This window comes from Siphateles boraxobius, unplaced genomic scaffold (assembly GCF_051911475.1).
Source record: "Siphateles boraxobius isolate OS27281-9 unplaced genomic scaffold, OSU_SipBor_1 7, whole genome shotgun sequence".
NCBI classification, from domain to species: Eukaryota; Metazoa; Chordata; class Actinopteri; order Cypriniformes; family Leuciscidae; genus Siphateles; species Siphateles boraxobius.
Window position 1 is genome coordinate 15,452,481 of NW_027509197.1, and position 15,388 is coordinate 15,467,868.

The following is a 15,388-nucleotide window of genomic DNA, read 5'->3' on the forward strand; positions in this document are numbered from 1 at the left end:
ACCTGTAATGGACATATAATCTAAATCCAAATTCATGTTTCACATGATCAATCCAATGAATTATTTTATATGAAACCTTTTGTTATGGACAAAATGTCAACTAATCTGAAAAAATATGTGATATTATTTATTATACAATTTGTCAATCACATACTATTATCTTAAACTGTTCTTTGAATATGTTTGTATTACCAATAAAGGATTTTCATTACACTTATTTTTTGAGACATTGTATAAGTGTCTCTTTTATTATTTCATATGCCACAATAAACATGTCTAGAAATTAATTCATGAATCATGATAAAAAGGTACAATTCATGCATTCACTTTGCTCATTGCATTAAGTAACATAAAATAACTATGAAAATGTTAATGAATGTTATCTTATTTAATGTTAATTTCAACTTTTACTAATTTAGTCATTGAATCAAAACTTGTATCTTTTAATATGGACCTGAGCTAACATTAAATAATTAACATTTGTATTTTTTAACAACTGTTAACAAAGATGAATAAATACTTTTACCTATGTAGGCTATTGCTATAATCTTATTGAAACATTAATGATACCTTAATGTAAAGTGGTACTGATAACAAAAGACCGTAGCTATTTAATTGCTATGAATATAACCAATAAAATGATATTGTCAAACCTACATACAAAAAGAGGGGCTTGTATTACATTGAACCCTACATTGTTAGGCTATTACACATATAGTCTCCATGGTTTATTATAGAATAGACAAATGCCCATATTTAAAGGAACTTTTGCAAATGGATTAATTGAAAGTATTTTGTAAAGGAATTAATTACATTTCAGCCGGAAATAAAGCATGAACTGCAAATCTTGACCTTTGAGTGGTGTGTTTTGATATGTCTAGCCAGAAGATGGGGACTGGCTAGAAATAGGTCAGATTTCAGGCCACGCCCCCAAACGTGAACGCATAACATGATTGGATGGTGAGGCACGTTCTCAAATAACATGAACGAAAAAGTGAACTCTCAGAAAGTTTGGTGGTCTGACTTGCATTTTTTTAGTAAATGCTACCAAAACCAGGCTACTGCAGTCGCATCATAATTTGTTTTTGAATTAGCGCGAGTTATAATAATAAAACCCTCATAAAAAGAACAACTAAGATGTCACTTTGCAAAGAGCGATTAGTTCAAGAAAAAAAGCGAGAAACGGTCCTAAGTGAAAGCAATGGGGACACGGGAAAGAAGTCCAGAGCGTTCTGTGGTGTTTGTAATCGGATGTATAGAGACCCTAAAATCCTGCCTTGCTTGCACACTTTCTGTGCGGACTGCGTTCGTCAGCTCGAGCCGTTTTCTGTGCGTCGCGTGAACGGGGAACGACGCTCGTCTGAAGATGACACGCACGGGCACAACTCTGGCTCCACGATCCTGTGTCCTGAGTGCGATTCAGAGGTGAATCTGCCGCCATCGGGGGTGGATGGGCTGACCACTGATCATCTTGCGCTGGACGAGGTTTTCACGGAGACACTGCTAGTGGACAGCCGCGTTTTGTGCGACTTATGTAGCGACAGTGACGCGGGGAAGCGCTGTGAGGTGTGCTGTGTCAACCTATGCGACTTCTGCAGTCAGGCCCACAGGTTAGTTGACCATAAGTTAAGCCTGTAAGACTTTATTCCTTGAACACAAATGGAGATGATAAAGGGCTTACCCCCAAAAAATGAAAATAGTCATCAATCACCCTCATGTCGTTCCAACATGTAACGTTATTACTTCCTTTCTTCAAAATATTGAGAGCTAAACAATTTTGGTTATCATTGACTTCCATTGTATGAACAAAAAACACCTCAACATTTCTCAAAATATAAAATATATAGCTTTCTAAATATAATATTGAGTACAATCATTATTTTTTAAATACTTTTTTAAAGTGGTGTATTGAGAGCGTGATATGTCAGTCTATTGTATATAATACATATTACAGAGGTTGTGCTTCACCACTTCAGCTATTGAACATGTTATTATAAATAAAATACTCAATAGCTGCCGACACGAATATGCCTAACTTACATCTCTATAGTAGGTGAAAAACAGTATGTGATATGAGTCGTAGGCCTATGTCTGACATAAGAAATAAGAAAATAAGCCAGAATTGCGAGATATAAACTTTTTTTTTTACATGCTTCCATAGAATTCACAGTATTCATAAAACAGTAGGTGAGAAGTACCCGGATGACTAATACTTCAGGCAAGATTCTAGAGTGTACATCTGATGAACATTTTAATATCCCATGAGGCAACGGGATAGGAGTAACAGACGCAACGGACACTAGTCACATAATGAATCCAAATTTAAACTACACAAATACTATATAATATGTACTTATTCAGAAGAATTACTTATTCATAGAGTATGTGATTTCAGAACACTTAAAGCGGATGACCAGATTAGACATTTGGGTAAGGGTCAAAGGTCAAGACCTATGGTTATTCAGATGTAACATTACACCTGGAATGGTCAAAAATGGCTATCCCAAAAATGTGTCCTGTGTGAACACCCCCCTAATGCATTCTCTGCTTCATCATTTAAACAGCCATTGCAAAATGATGCGTTCAAGTTTTCTTGCGAAGTTTGTTTACACAAATTGGTAAGTCATAATTATGATGCTTTCAAATCAATATGGTCGGATCAAGATGACGATGCACATTTTCTACAAAAAAATAAAGCAAGAACATTACTTCTACTAAATGATGAAGAATGCACATCATGTGTTTATCTTTGTTTTTGTGTAATAAACTGAATCGAACTGAAATTCCTAATATTATACATTTTGTATTGTGCATATTGTTAATTGTTTCTATTTAGACAACTAAAAAGACTTTGTATTGTAGCACAGAGTAAGTGCATTTCTTTAGCAACCACAAATTGTGACCAAATGGTGACCATGATTAAAATGAATAATCATGTATTCTATCGTAACTGTTCAACACTACTGTGTTTTGTACACAATTTCACATGTATGCAATGCAACTTAGCTAGTTTTACTGTAAATGAGGAAAAAAAATCAATTATTTCATTCTAATTACAAATTTAACACACTCAAATTTAAAACTCTGGGCTTAAAAAAACCCCAGGGATTTCCCCTCGAAATTACAAATTTGTGGTGGCGTTCATGAGCATTCAACTCATAAATACGATCTTTCCATCATGACGTGAATGCAAACTGAGTCCTGTAATGTGTATCTTCCCTGCAGGAGACAGAAGAGGACCTCCTCTCACTCTATCCAAAGCCTACAGGAGCTGAAATCCCAGGGTCGTCTCACTAGACCCGTCCTGTGCTCGCTGCATCCTGGTCAGGAGTTACGGCTCTTCTGCGAGCCATGTGACCTCACTGTGTGCCTGGAGTGTGCGGCCACCTTTCACCGTGACCACCACTGCAGCTCTGCCCATGAGGTCATCAGTCGCCATGGAGATCGCATCAGGGATTTGGTCGTCAGGAGCTTGAGGCCTCGTCTTGCTCGTCTGGAGGATTCAATGAGATGCGTCGACACATCCCAAGAGGCTTTGCGGGCACGGACTGACACGTTGGCGGGTGAGATTCGTGCGTTTGCTCGGAGTTATGCCGACGCTGTGGAGGCACATTGCTGTTCGCTGCTGCGGTCACTGGAGGACTTGAAATTGCAGCGCAGGAACCAACTCCATCTGCAGAAGGCTCAACTGCAGCAAGCCTTGTCTGACGTCCGTGGTGGAGTGGACTTTGCAGAACGCCTGCTCACGTGCGGTTCAGACGCCGAAATCCTCAGTGCCAAAGGAGTTACTATGAGGAGATTGACGAACCTTGTAGAGTCAGGATTCGACCCACAGCCAACGACGATCGCCCACGATAATGCCAGCAGCATCTGTTTTCTACCTCACGAGAGTGCTGGGGAGATTGAGGGATTTCCTGTGGTTGGAGTTGTACATGCCAAGACTTTGGATCCCAGCAAGTGCACTATCCAGGGAGAAGGTGAGAGTAGGTCTGGGCTGCGTTTAACTCCACTTTTCATACACTCGCAAATTTCCCTAATCACTTCCTTTCAGGGGAATCCCCACCACCATTTTGAAATGCGTTCAGCTTTGTCAGGTGGACGAGGGAAGTTTATTTGGACAGACCCTCAATTTTACTCGTATGTATACATTAGGCAGATCCATTGACCACAATGCAACACGATTGTGTGACGTCTCAACAGTAATTCGCACGGCAGCCTCCATAGCAAATTCCAAGATCAAGGGCTTAGGGCTTTCCATTTAAACACATTGCCAGGGTTCTGCCAGTAGTGGGCACTCGTGAAACGTAAGAAATGACATACATCTGAGTGAACGAGACAGAGAGAAGTTAGTGGGGGAAGGGCATAGAAAAGTGGACATAAACGCGGCCCTTGTGTGGAGAGACAAAGTGCTTGTCGCTGGAATCATATTGCATGGTTAGGATATGGTGTAAGAGATTTAGAACCGCTGACATAGGGGAAGACCTCAGCCTTAAAGGAATAGTTCACCTGTTAATGAAATTTCCACCGGGAAATTGTCGGTTGTTGATGTTATTCCAAACTTTTAGGACTTTCTTTAATCAATGAAGCACGAGAGAAATTTTGCACTGTTCTGATCGCTCTTTCCATGTAATTGGAATTCCATACCAGGTATGAGAACTGATACTTTCAAGCTTCAGAAATGACACACAAGCATCATTAAAGTACATTAAAACCATATGAAAGTGTGATGAACTGATTGAAAATAAAATGTAACTTCTGCAACTAGAATATAGTCAGTAGCTAGGTCGAACGGGTAAGTCTGCTTTATGCAAAAACCTTTTAGATTTTGTGAACTGGATCAGCTGATTTATTGAAAAGTTGAAAAGTCGAAAAGTCATTCACAAATCAGACGTGGCTAAGAAGATCTAGGGAAGATGTCAAGATTTTCATTTAATAATGATTCAAACTTTAGTCTTTTTCTCACACAAGCTATCATTTGGCTTTAAAAGACTTAAATATAACATGGACCACTTTTATGACGTTTTTTGGGGTCATTTTGGTGCTTGACAGTGCCATTTCTTTTTAACGTGCATATTACTAATAATATTAATTGAAATATTTTTCAAAAATGTATGTTCCACAGAAGAATGTCATAAAGGTTTGAAATGAAATGAGGGTGAGTAAATAAATGACAGAATTTAAATATTTTTTAACTCCTTCTTTTAAAGTGAAATCTGATATAAAACTGTAAGTACTTTTATGAGCTCCTCTCCCCCTGAATTGGGTCATTGATCATGAATGACGTTACTCATGAAACTATGGTAACATGCTTTAGTAGAGTTTGGTTTCGTGACTTTACTGTGGAATCTTAAGCTCTTTGTCAAACACATGACGGGTCAGTGCACATTCCTCAGAAACCATAGTTCAGATGAAATTGTATATTTGATGTGCGACAGGCTCTGAAGTCTGAAAGAGAGACTTTAGATCCACATTTGTCCCACACACCGATATACATACACAAGTGCACACAACAAAAGGCCTAGGGCATGACACTGGGATAAATAGCAGACAACATTCCTGGTTACTATGACAACAACTCAGTCTTTTTATGTACTGGTGCTCCTAGACTGTAAAAGAGTCACTTATCCAGCTCTGTCCCAGCATGCCACATGCAGGTTCACCTCAGGAGGACAAAATGCTGCTGCTTGCCTGTGTTTTAATATTGATATTTATCACAATATTAATTTACCATTAATGGAAAAGGAAATGCTTTCCACATATTTGTTAGAACTTGAGAAAGAAAACGTGTTTGTTCACAATTAAAGAGTAGCTACCTTTTAATTTAGGGCCCCATTAAATCCATTTTATTTTTACTGTGATTTAATACTAGTTTAAATCAACTTCAACAATTAAATTAAGCTTTTAAAATGTAATCAAATGAAAATATAACAATTCATTTATAACAAAACATTGCATTATTTTTGTCAAATAAGATGCATTTAAAACATGGATGAATTAATGTCTTGGTTTTATGATATTCCTTAGAAATAATTATATTATTATTATTATTAATTTGAGAAGTACATTTAAGTGTGCAGTAGTGATAGCCTATATTTCTGTCATAATTTCTTGAAGATAAACCAAACTTTTATTTTGACGGTTTGTTGCGAAGATCTTTCAGTTTTAGTTTCAGTGTGTATTTGACAGTAGTTATTTTTTTTTAAACGTGAAAAGCACAAAACTTTAAAAGCACGTTATTAATCTAATTCAGTTGTTTTAGAGTTTTAGAGTTATGTCTTTTTTAAAGTTGGGATGGAATTAAAATGTACCCAATATATTTTCTAAATGAATCTTTTTTTTTTTTTTTTTTAGATACAGTTCATGGGGGATTTTTTTGACCTCGTAATTCTTAATCAAAATATCATAACTGTGGTCTTCCGATTAAATGACAGACTTGTCCTATCACTTATATGGCTTAAATCCTGTCCCTTTCGCGCAATCGAACTGCAAGCTCGCATTCAGATCTGCCTTCATCCAATTAACAGCCAGTTTTTCTTTTCGAGAATTTGTTTCACTCAGATGTACGTCACTGCTTCCGTTGCATAGCCTGTGTCCACTCACATGTGTCCTTGTGTGTGAATAACTCCCAGGTGTGGAGCGAGGTCGTGAAGGCCAGCGGGACGAGTTCACTCTGGTTTGCAGGGACTCTTCTGGAGAGCAGATGGGACGAGGTGGAGACCCTGTGCTGGTCAGCATAGTGCACAAGGACAGGAAGGACTGGTGAGGATACAGGGAAAATGAAGACACCACATTTTTAGAAATGACAGTAGAGTCTTAACGGCTGAAGCATATTTGCCAATGCTTACAGATTCTACTCTTATAACAATGTCAATGCACATGCCATTTTATCAAATGGGAAAAAATGTTTAGCATTTTTTTCTGAGAATCTGCTGGTTCATGAATGGCTGAATGTTTTAGTTTTTATTACTTTATAATATTTCCGTTTTTATTACTTGATATGTAGGCCTGAATTAAAGTATCATATTTTCATACATTTGGATTACTCAGGATTAACTTAAACTAAGTAATAACTTAATGTGATTCATATTTGTCAGTAATGCATAAATGAAACAAGTAAGAATGAGATTTCTGTAATGGTAATAATAAACTGAATGTGTTTTAAATTCACAATAACAAAACATGCAGGCAAATAAAGGATAAAATAAGAAATTTGTGTTGAAATACTGCACATTATCAGAATCTGAGATCAAATCGTTGCATTATTTAGTATAAGAATTGACAGACTGCCTCGACCCAGATTCCACTCCAAGATAGGTGGTTGAATGTGCTTATTTCCCAAAATTGCTTAATTATCATATAGAAGTAGAACAAAGTCAACAGTTTCATGCACGATTTGAGTGGATAAAATCCTGAGCAAATGTAGAATCCATTCAGTTGTAGAATGGGAGGAAGTGAGGGACCTTAAGGACCATCTCCGACAATAGGGTGTCTAACTTCGTACAAAAGGAGCAACTTAATTTACATTAGGGGTGGTAAACTGTAGTGGGACTTGAATTTAGGATGTTCAGGGTTCATTCTGACAGATGAACCCCAAGATCTTCAATATCCTCATCATTTTTTCTCACCTCAGACTGTGACTCCTCTTTTTCCCCTCTGTGGCATTACAGCTCTGTGGAGGTGTCTGTGGTGGATAACAGTGATGGCTCCTATGGTGTGTCCTACACCCCTGCTGAAGCAGGTCTTTACTCTGTGTGGGTCTGTGTTAAAGCACAGCACGTCCAGGTAACTGTGCAGTTAAACCAAAACACAAGTCTAATAATAACAACAACATTATTGGCCAGTTTGAAGGAATATCAGTGATGCTGGGACTGACATTCCAACAATCTGTGTTTTCCAGGGATCACCTTTCGTGCTAAATGTGAAGAGGAAGTTCAGACGTCACCGTGGCATATTCCATTGCTGTTCCTTCTGCTCTAGTGGGGGTGCTAAAGAGGCACGCTGTGGCTGCACAGGGACCATGCCAGGTACTGTAGCACAAAAAATGGTTTTAATTTAATATTTATTTGATCACATTAAAGGCACACTATGTAACAATTGCATCGTAATATAACAGCTTCAAAGTAATTTCGGTGGTAAATAAACTCATAGTAGGACGAATCATCCTGGTAGTAAAGCTAGGGGGGTCGTCGCTGGAAAAACCGGCTATGTAAGTTTGAGAGGAGCGCCCCCGACAAATCTCGCGAGAATCACGACTTGCTTTAAGGCAACTACGTCACACACAACAACAACATATGAAACACGCAGACACTTGCGCGCATTTCAGACGATGGAACGAGCAAAGAAAAAGCGGTTGGAAGAAAGTTTGAAAAGGAAAAGAGAATCTGACCGCGTGAGGAACCGGACAAGAGTCCCACTCGGTCGGGCATTTACTCGTTGGCGCAAGCTATAAAGCAGCACTCGATGCAACAGCAATGGTGACCTGGCGATCTTGTTGATGGACTAGTCAGTAAATATCTTATTTGTAAACTTGTTTGCGTTCTATATTGTATGTTGTTGCGCTTGCTTGTAGTATATCATTTTTTACGATGCTGTTCATTCATCCATTGTTGATAATTAGACCAGTCCAATAATTTATCATGAGATTATCATGAGAACAGTTGTCAATATCTCACAAAGTTATCAGGACACAAATAAAGTTAAGCCTAGAAGGTTGTAAAAAGTGTAAACGAGCACAATTTGCAAACTATTATGATAAATTGCAATAATCATGACTAATGACATCACAACGGCGAATGTTATGAAATAATGCGACGTACATTTAACTTTATTGTCATCTGGCATTTTGTAATGTTTACATTACAATCAAAAAACACAAATGAAATTATACAGTAGTCCTAGGCTATTTACTTGTGATTTAGCAGCAATCATGTAAAAACGTTTTAAGCCAGCAAACGCGGTAGGCTACTTTATTATTATAAAGTGGTCTCACACTTGACATATAGTTATTATTAACCTTTTACCATCATCAGTAGTTCAGTAGACTATGCAGTAGCCTAATATTTGTATGAAATCGTGAAACATTACCTGGTCAATATCTTCCGAGTCTATCTGTGCCTTTTGCATGCCGGACACTTCTATTTCCTACCGAACAGGTACCAGTGTGGGGGGTGGGGTGGGGCATTTACGACAGTGCAAGTATTCCACAGCGACTCTAGGGGTCGCTGTTTGACAAAAACAGAATTCCTGCATAGTGTGCCTTTAAAGGGAATGTGTGTGTGTGTAATGGGACGTGTGTGTGTGTGTGTGTGTGTGCGTGCGTGCGTGCGCACTTAGGAGGCTTTCAGGGTTGTGGACATGGTCATAAAGGACACCCTGGTAAGCCCCACTGGTCATGTTGTGGTAGTGTAGTGGAGGCTTCAGAGTGTATCCTACATAACCTGGCCAGCATTTCTCCTCGTGGACATCTCCGGACCGTGGAGCTCTGAGACAACCAGCAAATATACTCTGTCTGATCAAATTTGTACCATAAACTCATAAACCATTAACCAGTCAACATCAAGCACAAATTCACATTGTGCCTTTCGTGCTGCCTTTATTCATACAGTGTAATTCTCATTATTTTGAAATATTAAACTTTTTAGGGTATCCATAATTTGGGTATTGATGTTTTTTTTTTTTTTCAGCGGTGCCAATATTTATTGTGTCCCTTAATCATGGCAGATAAAGAGCAACTTATATTGTGTCTGTTCTGTTTTCCAAAGTATCAACACTAATACTTATGCATCAGTATTATAAAGATTTTTAGAGCTAGTGTTTTATTTACACACTCAGAACTACTGTATTTTTATTTGTGTTCACTGTAAATATTTTTTATCCATAATTTGATCGTATTTAGCATTTGACAAAAACATTTTAGAAGTGTCTGTGGATATTTTTTGTTAATGTCTGTGGTATTGTTTTATGCTTTTTTTTAATCATAATCATCATGTTTCCTTTGATAATACCCTTTTATATAGACAATGTGGTTTGTATTATAATGACTCTATTTCAAGACTGCGTTTGTTATTATATGCATCCATATATTACATTTTCGCTGTCTTTGTATATGCTGTAGGCTACTGGTACCTCGGATTAAACAACTCTTACCTCTCCATTTGTAAGAGTGGCACTTCTCAGATTGTGAGTATATTTGATTGTGCTAATGTGATCTGTTTTGCATAGTGTATATTCTGTGTAGTCAGGTCTATAAAACACGTGTCGTGACAAATAAAAGGTCTTTATTACCTAATTACCTACTTTAGTTCTCACCACCATGTGGTTTATCTTGCTTACTGAGCAAAATATCATTTGAATCAATGCAGTTATTTGGTTTGCCGTTTTCATTTGTGCTGATTTTGAGCACAGACTTTGAGAAAAGAATTAAAAACATCAACGCAAGTAAACTCAGTGGATCTGTGATGCAACATACTGGATTGCTCTGGCTAACGCTAGATGGCAGTTGTGCTTTACTCTTACTGCTTTGTGGGGAAGTTACATCGCTCTCTCTCTCTCTCTCTCTCTCTCTCTCCCCCCCTCCCTCTCTCTCTCTCTCTCTCTCTCTCTCTCTCTCCCCACCCCCCCCCCCCTCCCTCCCTCTCTCTCTCTCTCTCCCCACCCCCCCCTCCCTCTCTCTCTCTCTCTCTCTCTGTCTCTCTCTCTTATTATAAATTATACATTTTAAGTGTCAATGTGACCACACAATATTTAAAACATTTTTTTTTTTTACAAATATATTACAAAATATACACATTTAAAAAATGTATACAGCATATAATATTTATTCACTTTGAAAAAAGGAGCCTGTGAAAGGTATCAGTCAATGACCTCTATCCAAATATTTCTTTCCATTATGCCATGCACACACAAAGCAGTGGATTAAAGTAGCAATCAATCTGATTCAGAAGGACAACATGCACGCTTTGAACCCTCAGTTTTCTCTTTGAAATCTTCACACAGTCAAGGACACGAGTGGTTCTGTAAGCCTGCAAACACTCTTTTATTACAACTGTACAATGTAATATTTGGATTTATCTATTCTGATGATGGACTTTCGTATGTAGTGATCTTTTCATCTTAATACCCCATCATTAATACCCCTAGTTTATATATATACAGGTCAACACACACATATGGTCACCCTAATTTTGTGTAACCCTACTCCTTTTCCTATTTATATAACAGGAAAAAGGGTAGGGTTACCTTTTTTAAAAGCATACATGTAAACTAGGGGTATTAATAAAGAAAACTATATTTTCCCTTTACTGTCCTAAAAGATGAAAAAAGTCTAGGATGTTGATCCACATGTCCTAGTTGGAAGAATCATCACCCACATATTTTTTTTATTTTTATTGACAGATATTGAATTAGTGTTATATCTAATTTGCATTTCAGAGAAGAATCTCATTTGTGACCCACATGCGCATTCTAGGGGGCTAAAGTAAGGCCTAACTATGCATTAATCTGCATGCATAGGGTTTGACAGCACAGATCAAAGATTCAAGCCTCTTTGGGGGGGAGGGTCTGTTACTCTGATGACATGACCTGGATAGAATCTTAATGGCTATTGGAAGGAAAAATGTTGAAGAAGAGAAGCAGTAAAGTGTGTCATTATATCTTGATGTAGGTGAAGAACGTGGTCAAATGATTTGGCTGGTGCAGGCATAGTATATGCCAATATCATTGTACAAAGCAAATTAAGTTAGGAATATATAACATTATGACCAGTCACATGTGAATGTTGTTGATCATTTCCTAATAAGGTCACAGATTAAGATCTGTTAGATGGTAAGCAAAATATCAGTTCTTGTAATTAACATGTTGGCTGCAGGAATAAAGATCTGAGTGTTTATGACAAGGTCCAAATTGTTATAGCAAAGCAACTGGGTCAGAGTTATCTCTGAAAAGGCATGGCTTGTGGGTTGCTCCTGGTCAGAAGTGGTGAGAATTTACCAACAGTGGTCCGAGGATTGACAAACCACAATAATTTTAGCCAATAAGGTGTTGGGCGCCCAAGGCTCATCGATGCACGAGGGCACCGAAGGCTATCCTGACTGGTCTGAGCCACAGAAGGTCCACTGAGGCACAAGTCACAGAAAACTTTAATGATGGTTAGGGGAGGAATGTGTGACAACATACAGTGTATCGCACACTGCTGCGTATCGCAGACCAATCAGAGTGCCTATGATGACCACTGCTGGGAAACTCCGGGTCCAGCCATTCATGTGGGCATAAATTTGACACATGCCCCCTACCTAAACATTGTTGCAGACCAGGTACACCCTTCATGACTGTGGTGTTCCCTAGTGGAAGTGGCCTCTTTCAGGGAACATGATGAAGAGTTCAAGGTGTTGTCCTGGCCTCCAAATTCCACAATCTAAATCTATTCAAGCATCTGTGGGATGTGCTGGACCAAGTTCAATCCACGGCAACTCCACCTTACAACCTAGGACTTGAAGGATTTGGCAGCACACGGAGGACCAACATCATATTAGGTAGTCATAATCTTTTGGCTCATCATTGTAGCGTATATACAGTATCACTTAATTGTATAATAATAATACGGCTGCTATGTCATCCAGAAGATGTCATTAATGATGTGCATCATTAAACTCGTTGCCTGTTTTCCAGAGACCTCGTATTCCTCGCTGTGTACTTTTTCTGTGAATGTCTTTACATAATCCTCATGGGCTCGAGAGCTGCACGCTATCATATATGTTGATATTGGATGCACTCATTCACTCAGCTGCCTCCTCTTCTCATTGCATTTGTCATCTCTCTGTCTAAAACACATTGTCTCGTTTGGCAGTGTTTACCTCTATGAGCTCCTCTCTGTCTACACTTCATTTATCATTCACACTTGAGGTCTAACGCACATTCTCTTGCTCTTGTTATTTTTCCTCCACATGCCCTTTTGTAAATTGTTCTGTCTGATGTACACACTTTGCTTTTACCGTATTCATTAGTATGTGACTACAGTCTGTCTCAGATCTCTAATCTCCCATCAATCCCTCGCAAGGTGAGAACTCTTCCTCACCTGTCAGCATCATGTCATGTCACAGCGCCGAGACCAGATTGTTGTGACAAAGCTTGACAACCAGGGCTAAAAGCTTCTTTTTCACATCCACAAGATCACTGAAGGGAAGAATAACGTGCCAGAGTTTTGAATCCGGGACTGTGCTGTGACTGAATTATTCAATTGGATTAGTTAACATTAGCAGTTTGTCAATAATTCATTCACAAGGAGAAATGTGGTTTCCAGGACAACTTGCATAACATAGTGTTTAAGCCCCTTTGGGCACCTAATATATTTTTAGTAACAGAGCTGTGCTCACTTGCACAATTAAAGAGATGAGAGTTTAAAAAAAAAATTATGAACGGGACATGAAGCATATGTAATACATTACTAGTTGATCTTACAGTAAATCATGTTTAAGATGTAAACTATAAAATGAATCCATGTGTTAAGGCAGCATTCTCTTTTACTAACTCTAGAGCAGAACTAAGGTACAGCTGTGGCCAAATGTTTGCAAATAAATAAAATAAAATTTGTATGTTAATACAGTAATAATGTTCTTAGCTATCATGATTACTTTGGCAAAGAACTGGCAAAGTACATGTATGACTTGTGGAAGGGCTCTTTAAGGAATTTAGGTGTTCACTTTTCATTTGGAACACAAATGGCGTCCCCTTCCTGAAGTGCCCTTCAAGGTGATTGATTATGTGAATCTCGAATGTGATTATATTGTTTAGTGTAACACTTAGACTATTGTTTAATTATCAGTTTAACATATGGGTACTTCTGTTACGGAGATGGTTTTTGCCCCCACTCACTTCCTATTTTCTTTAGCATTATGGGGGAGTGCTGTGTCGCCTCATTAACTGGAATGTCAGATACAGTCACCCTTATCTACATTTATTGGTGACAGGACGTGCAATTGACAGCCGCTTTGGTCCTGCAGAGCCAATCAACTCGCCCTTGCCTGGACTTCTCAAGGTTGAAGCTGTATCCCAATCATTTGCTTGCTGAGTTTAAACTGTCATCGTTCACCATTCCTCACTTCAAAGTCTCAGAACACATCCTGACTCATTATGCAGGCCCGCTGGAGGATTGTCTCAGTTTCACCTCTACTGCTCTTAAAGTAATATAAACCTTTCAATCATCCGTTTCCTCTGCTTTTCCCTGTCACTTTGTCCTCTTTTTGCCTTCACAGAGGTTTGCGGTGAATTATTTTATCTTAATCCAGTCTTTTTTGTTGTGGTCTGAGATTTAAGGTGATTCTACTTTTGGCCAGTGATCTGTGTCATATTCTCACAGAAAACTGAGAAACTCAGCAGAGCGAAATTGCTTCTTTCTGACAGTGACTTCTGTCAGGGTGTCAAATGTGCCTCTTGAACTGACTGACAGCAGATACATTCCCTTGGCCACTGCCGCCTTAAATATGACTCGCACATGAATTTTTTGCTCTCCACAGACTTCAACGACACTGACATTTGCTGTCTGGTATATCATCCTTAAATCAAGAGAAAAGAACTACACTTATGGCAGCCCAAGGACTAAGTCACAAGCTGATCTAAATGGCCTCATTTCTCTGCTGCTCAGCAGAACGTGAACGTGTCCTTTGACGGATCCATGATGTAAGGGCGCAAACTATTTTATACTCAACCGCGTCCTCTAAACATATATTTGATTATATGTAAATCATTTCTAAGATTGCGTTATCTAAAGTTTAACATATATTTAATTAAATGTAAATCATTCGATTGCGTAATCTAACGTTTAACATATATTTGATTCTATGTAAATAATTTATAAGCTTGTGTTATCTAAAGTTGAACATATATTTGATTATATGTAAATCATTTCTAAGATTGCATAATCTAATTTTAACATATATTTGATTATATGTAAATCATTCCTAACATATATTCAATAATAGGCTATGTAGATAATTTCCACAAAGACGTCGATACATTTTTTAGATATATTATATGTAAATCATTTCTACGATTGCATCATCTAAAGTTTAACATATATGATAAGCTATATGTAATTCATCTGATTACTTATTAATGTTATAAATTATTAATTGTAACTTAATGTCATAAAACAACATACTTGATCATTCTGACATTACGTAAAGGGTATATAGTCATTGTCGCTTTTTTAAACACGAAACAAATGAGTTCAAATCATTTTACATTGTTTTTATTTTTGAAATATATATATATTTTTTTTATATTTGTATTTATAATTATTCATAATTTATTTATCATTATTTAAATAATTATAATATGCATGCAACTATATTCATCTCAATATTCATCAGAAACGTAGTCGTGCATATGTTTC

General features: G+C 37.8%; 1 protein-coding gene across 1 annotated transcript; it reads left to right on the top strand.

Moving 5' to 3' along the window:
* Positions 1-952: 952 nt before the first annotated feature.
* On the top strand, positions 953-10,285 carry trim45 (tripartite motif containing 45). The gene is made up of 6 exons (XM_077215169.1): positions 953-1,610; positions 3,226-3,977; positions 6,630-6,759; positions 7,668-7,782; positions 7,898-8,024; positions 9,334-10,285. Exons 1-6 carry the CDS (start codon positions 1,138-1,140, stop codon positions 9,483-9,485), a joined length of 1,749 nt encoding a protein of 582 aa, XP_077071284.1. The 5' UTR covers positions 953-1,137; the 3' UTR covers positions 9,486-10,285.
* The last annotated feature ends 5,103 nt before the right edge of the window (positions 10,286-15,388 follow it).

What these genes read in the sequence shown, in the direction of transcription:
- trim45 (XM_077215169.1), top strand. Translation starts at nt 1,138, where the DNA reads ATGTCACTTTGCAAAGAGCGATTAGTTCAAGAAAAAAAGCGAGAAACG. An exon ending in GTGCACTATCCAGGGAGAAG is followed by an intron (nt 3,978 to 6,629) that starts GTGAGAGTAGGT and finishes AATAACTCCCAG; the next exon opens with GTGTGGAGCGAGGTCGTGAA. An exon ending in CACAAGGACAGGAAGGACTG is followed by an intron (nt 6,760 to 7,667) that starts GTGAGGATACAG and finishes GTGGCATTACAG; the next exon opens with CTCTGTGGAGGTGTCTGTGG.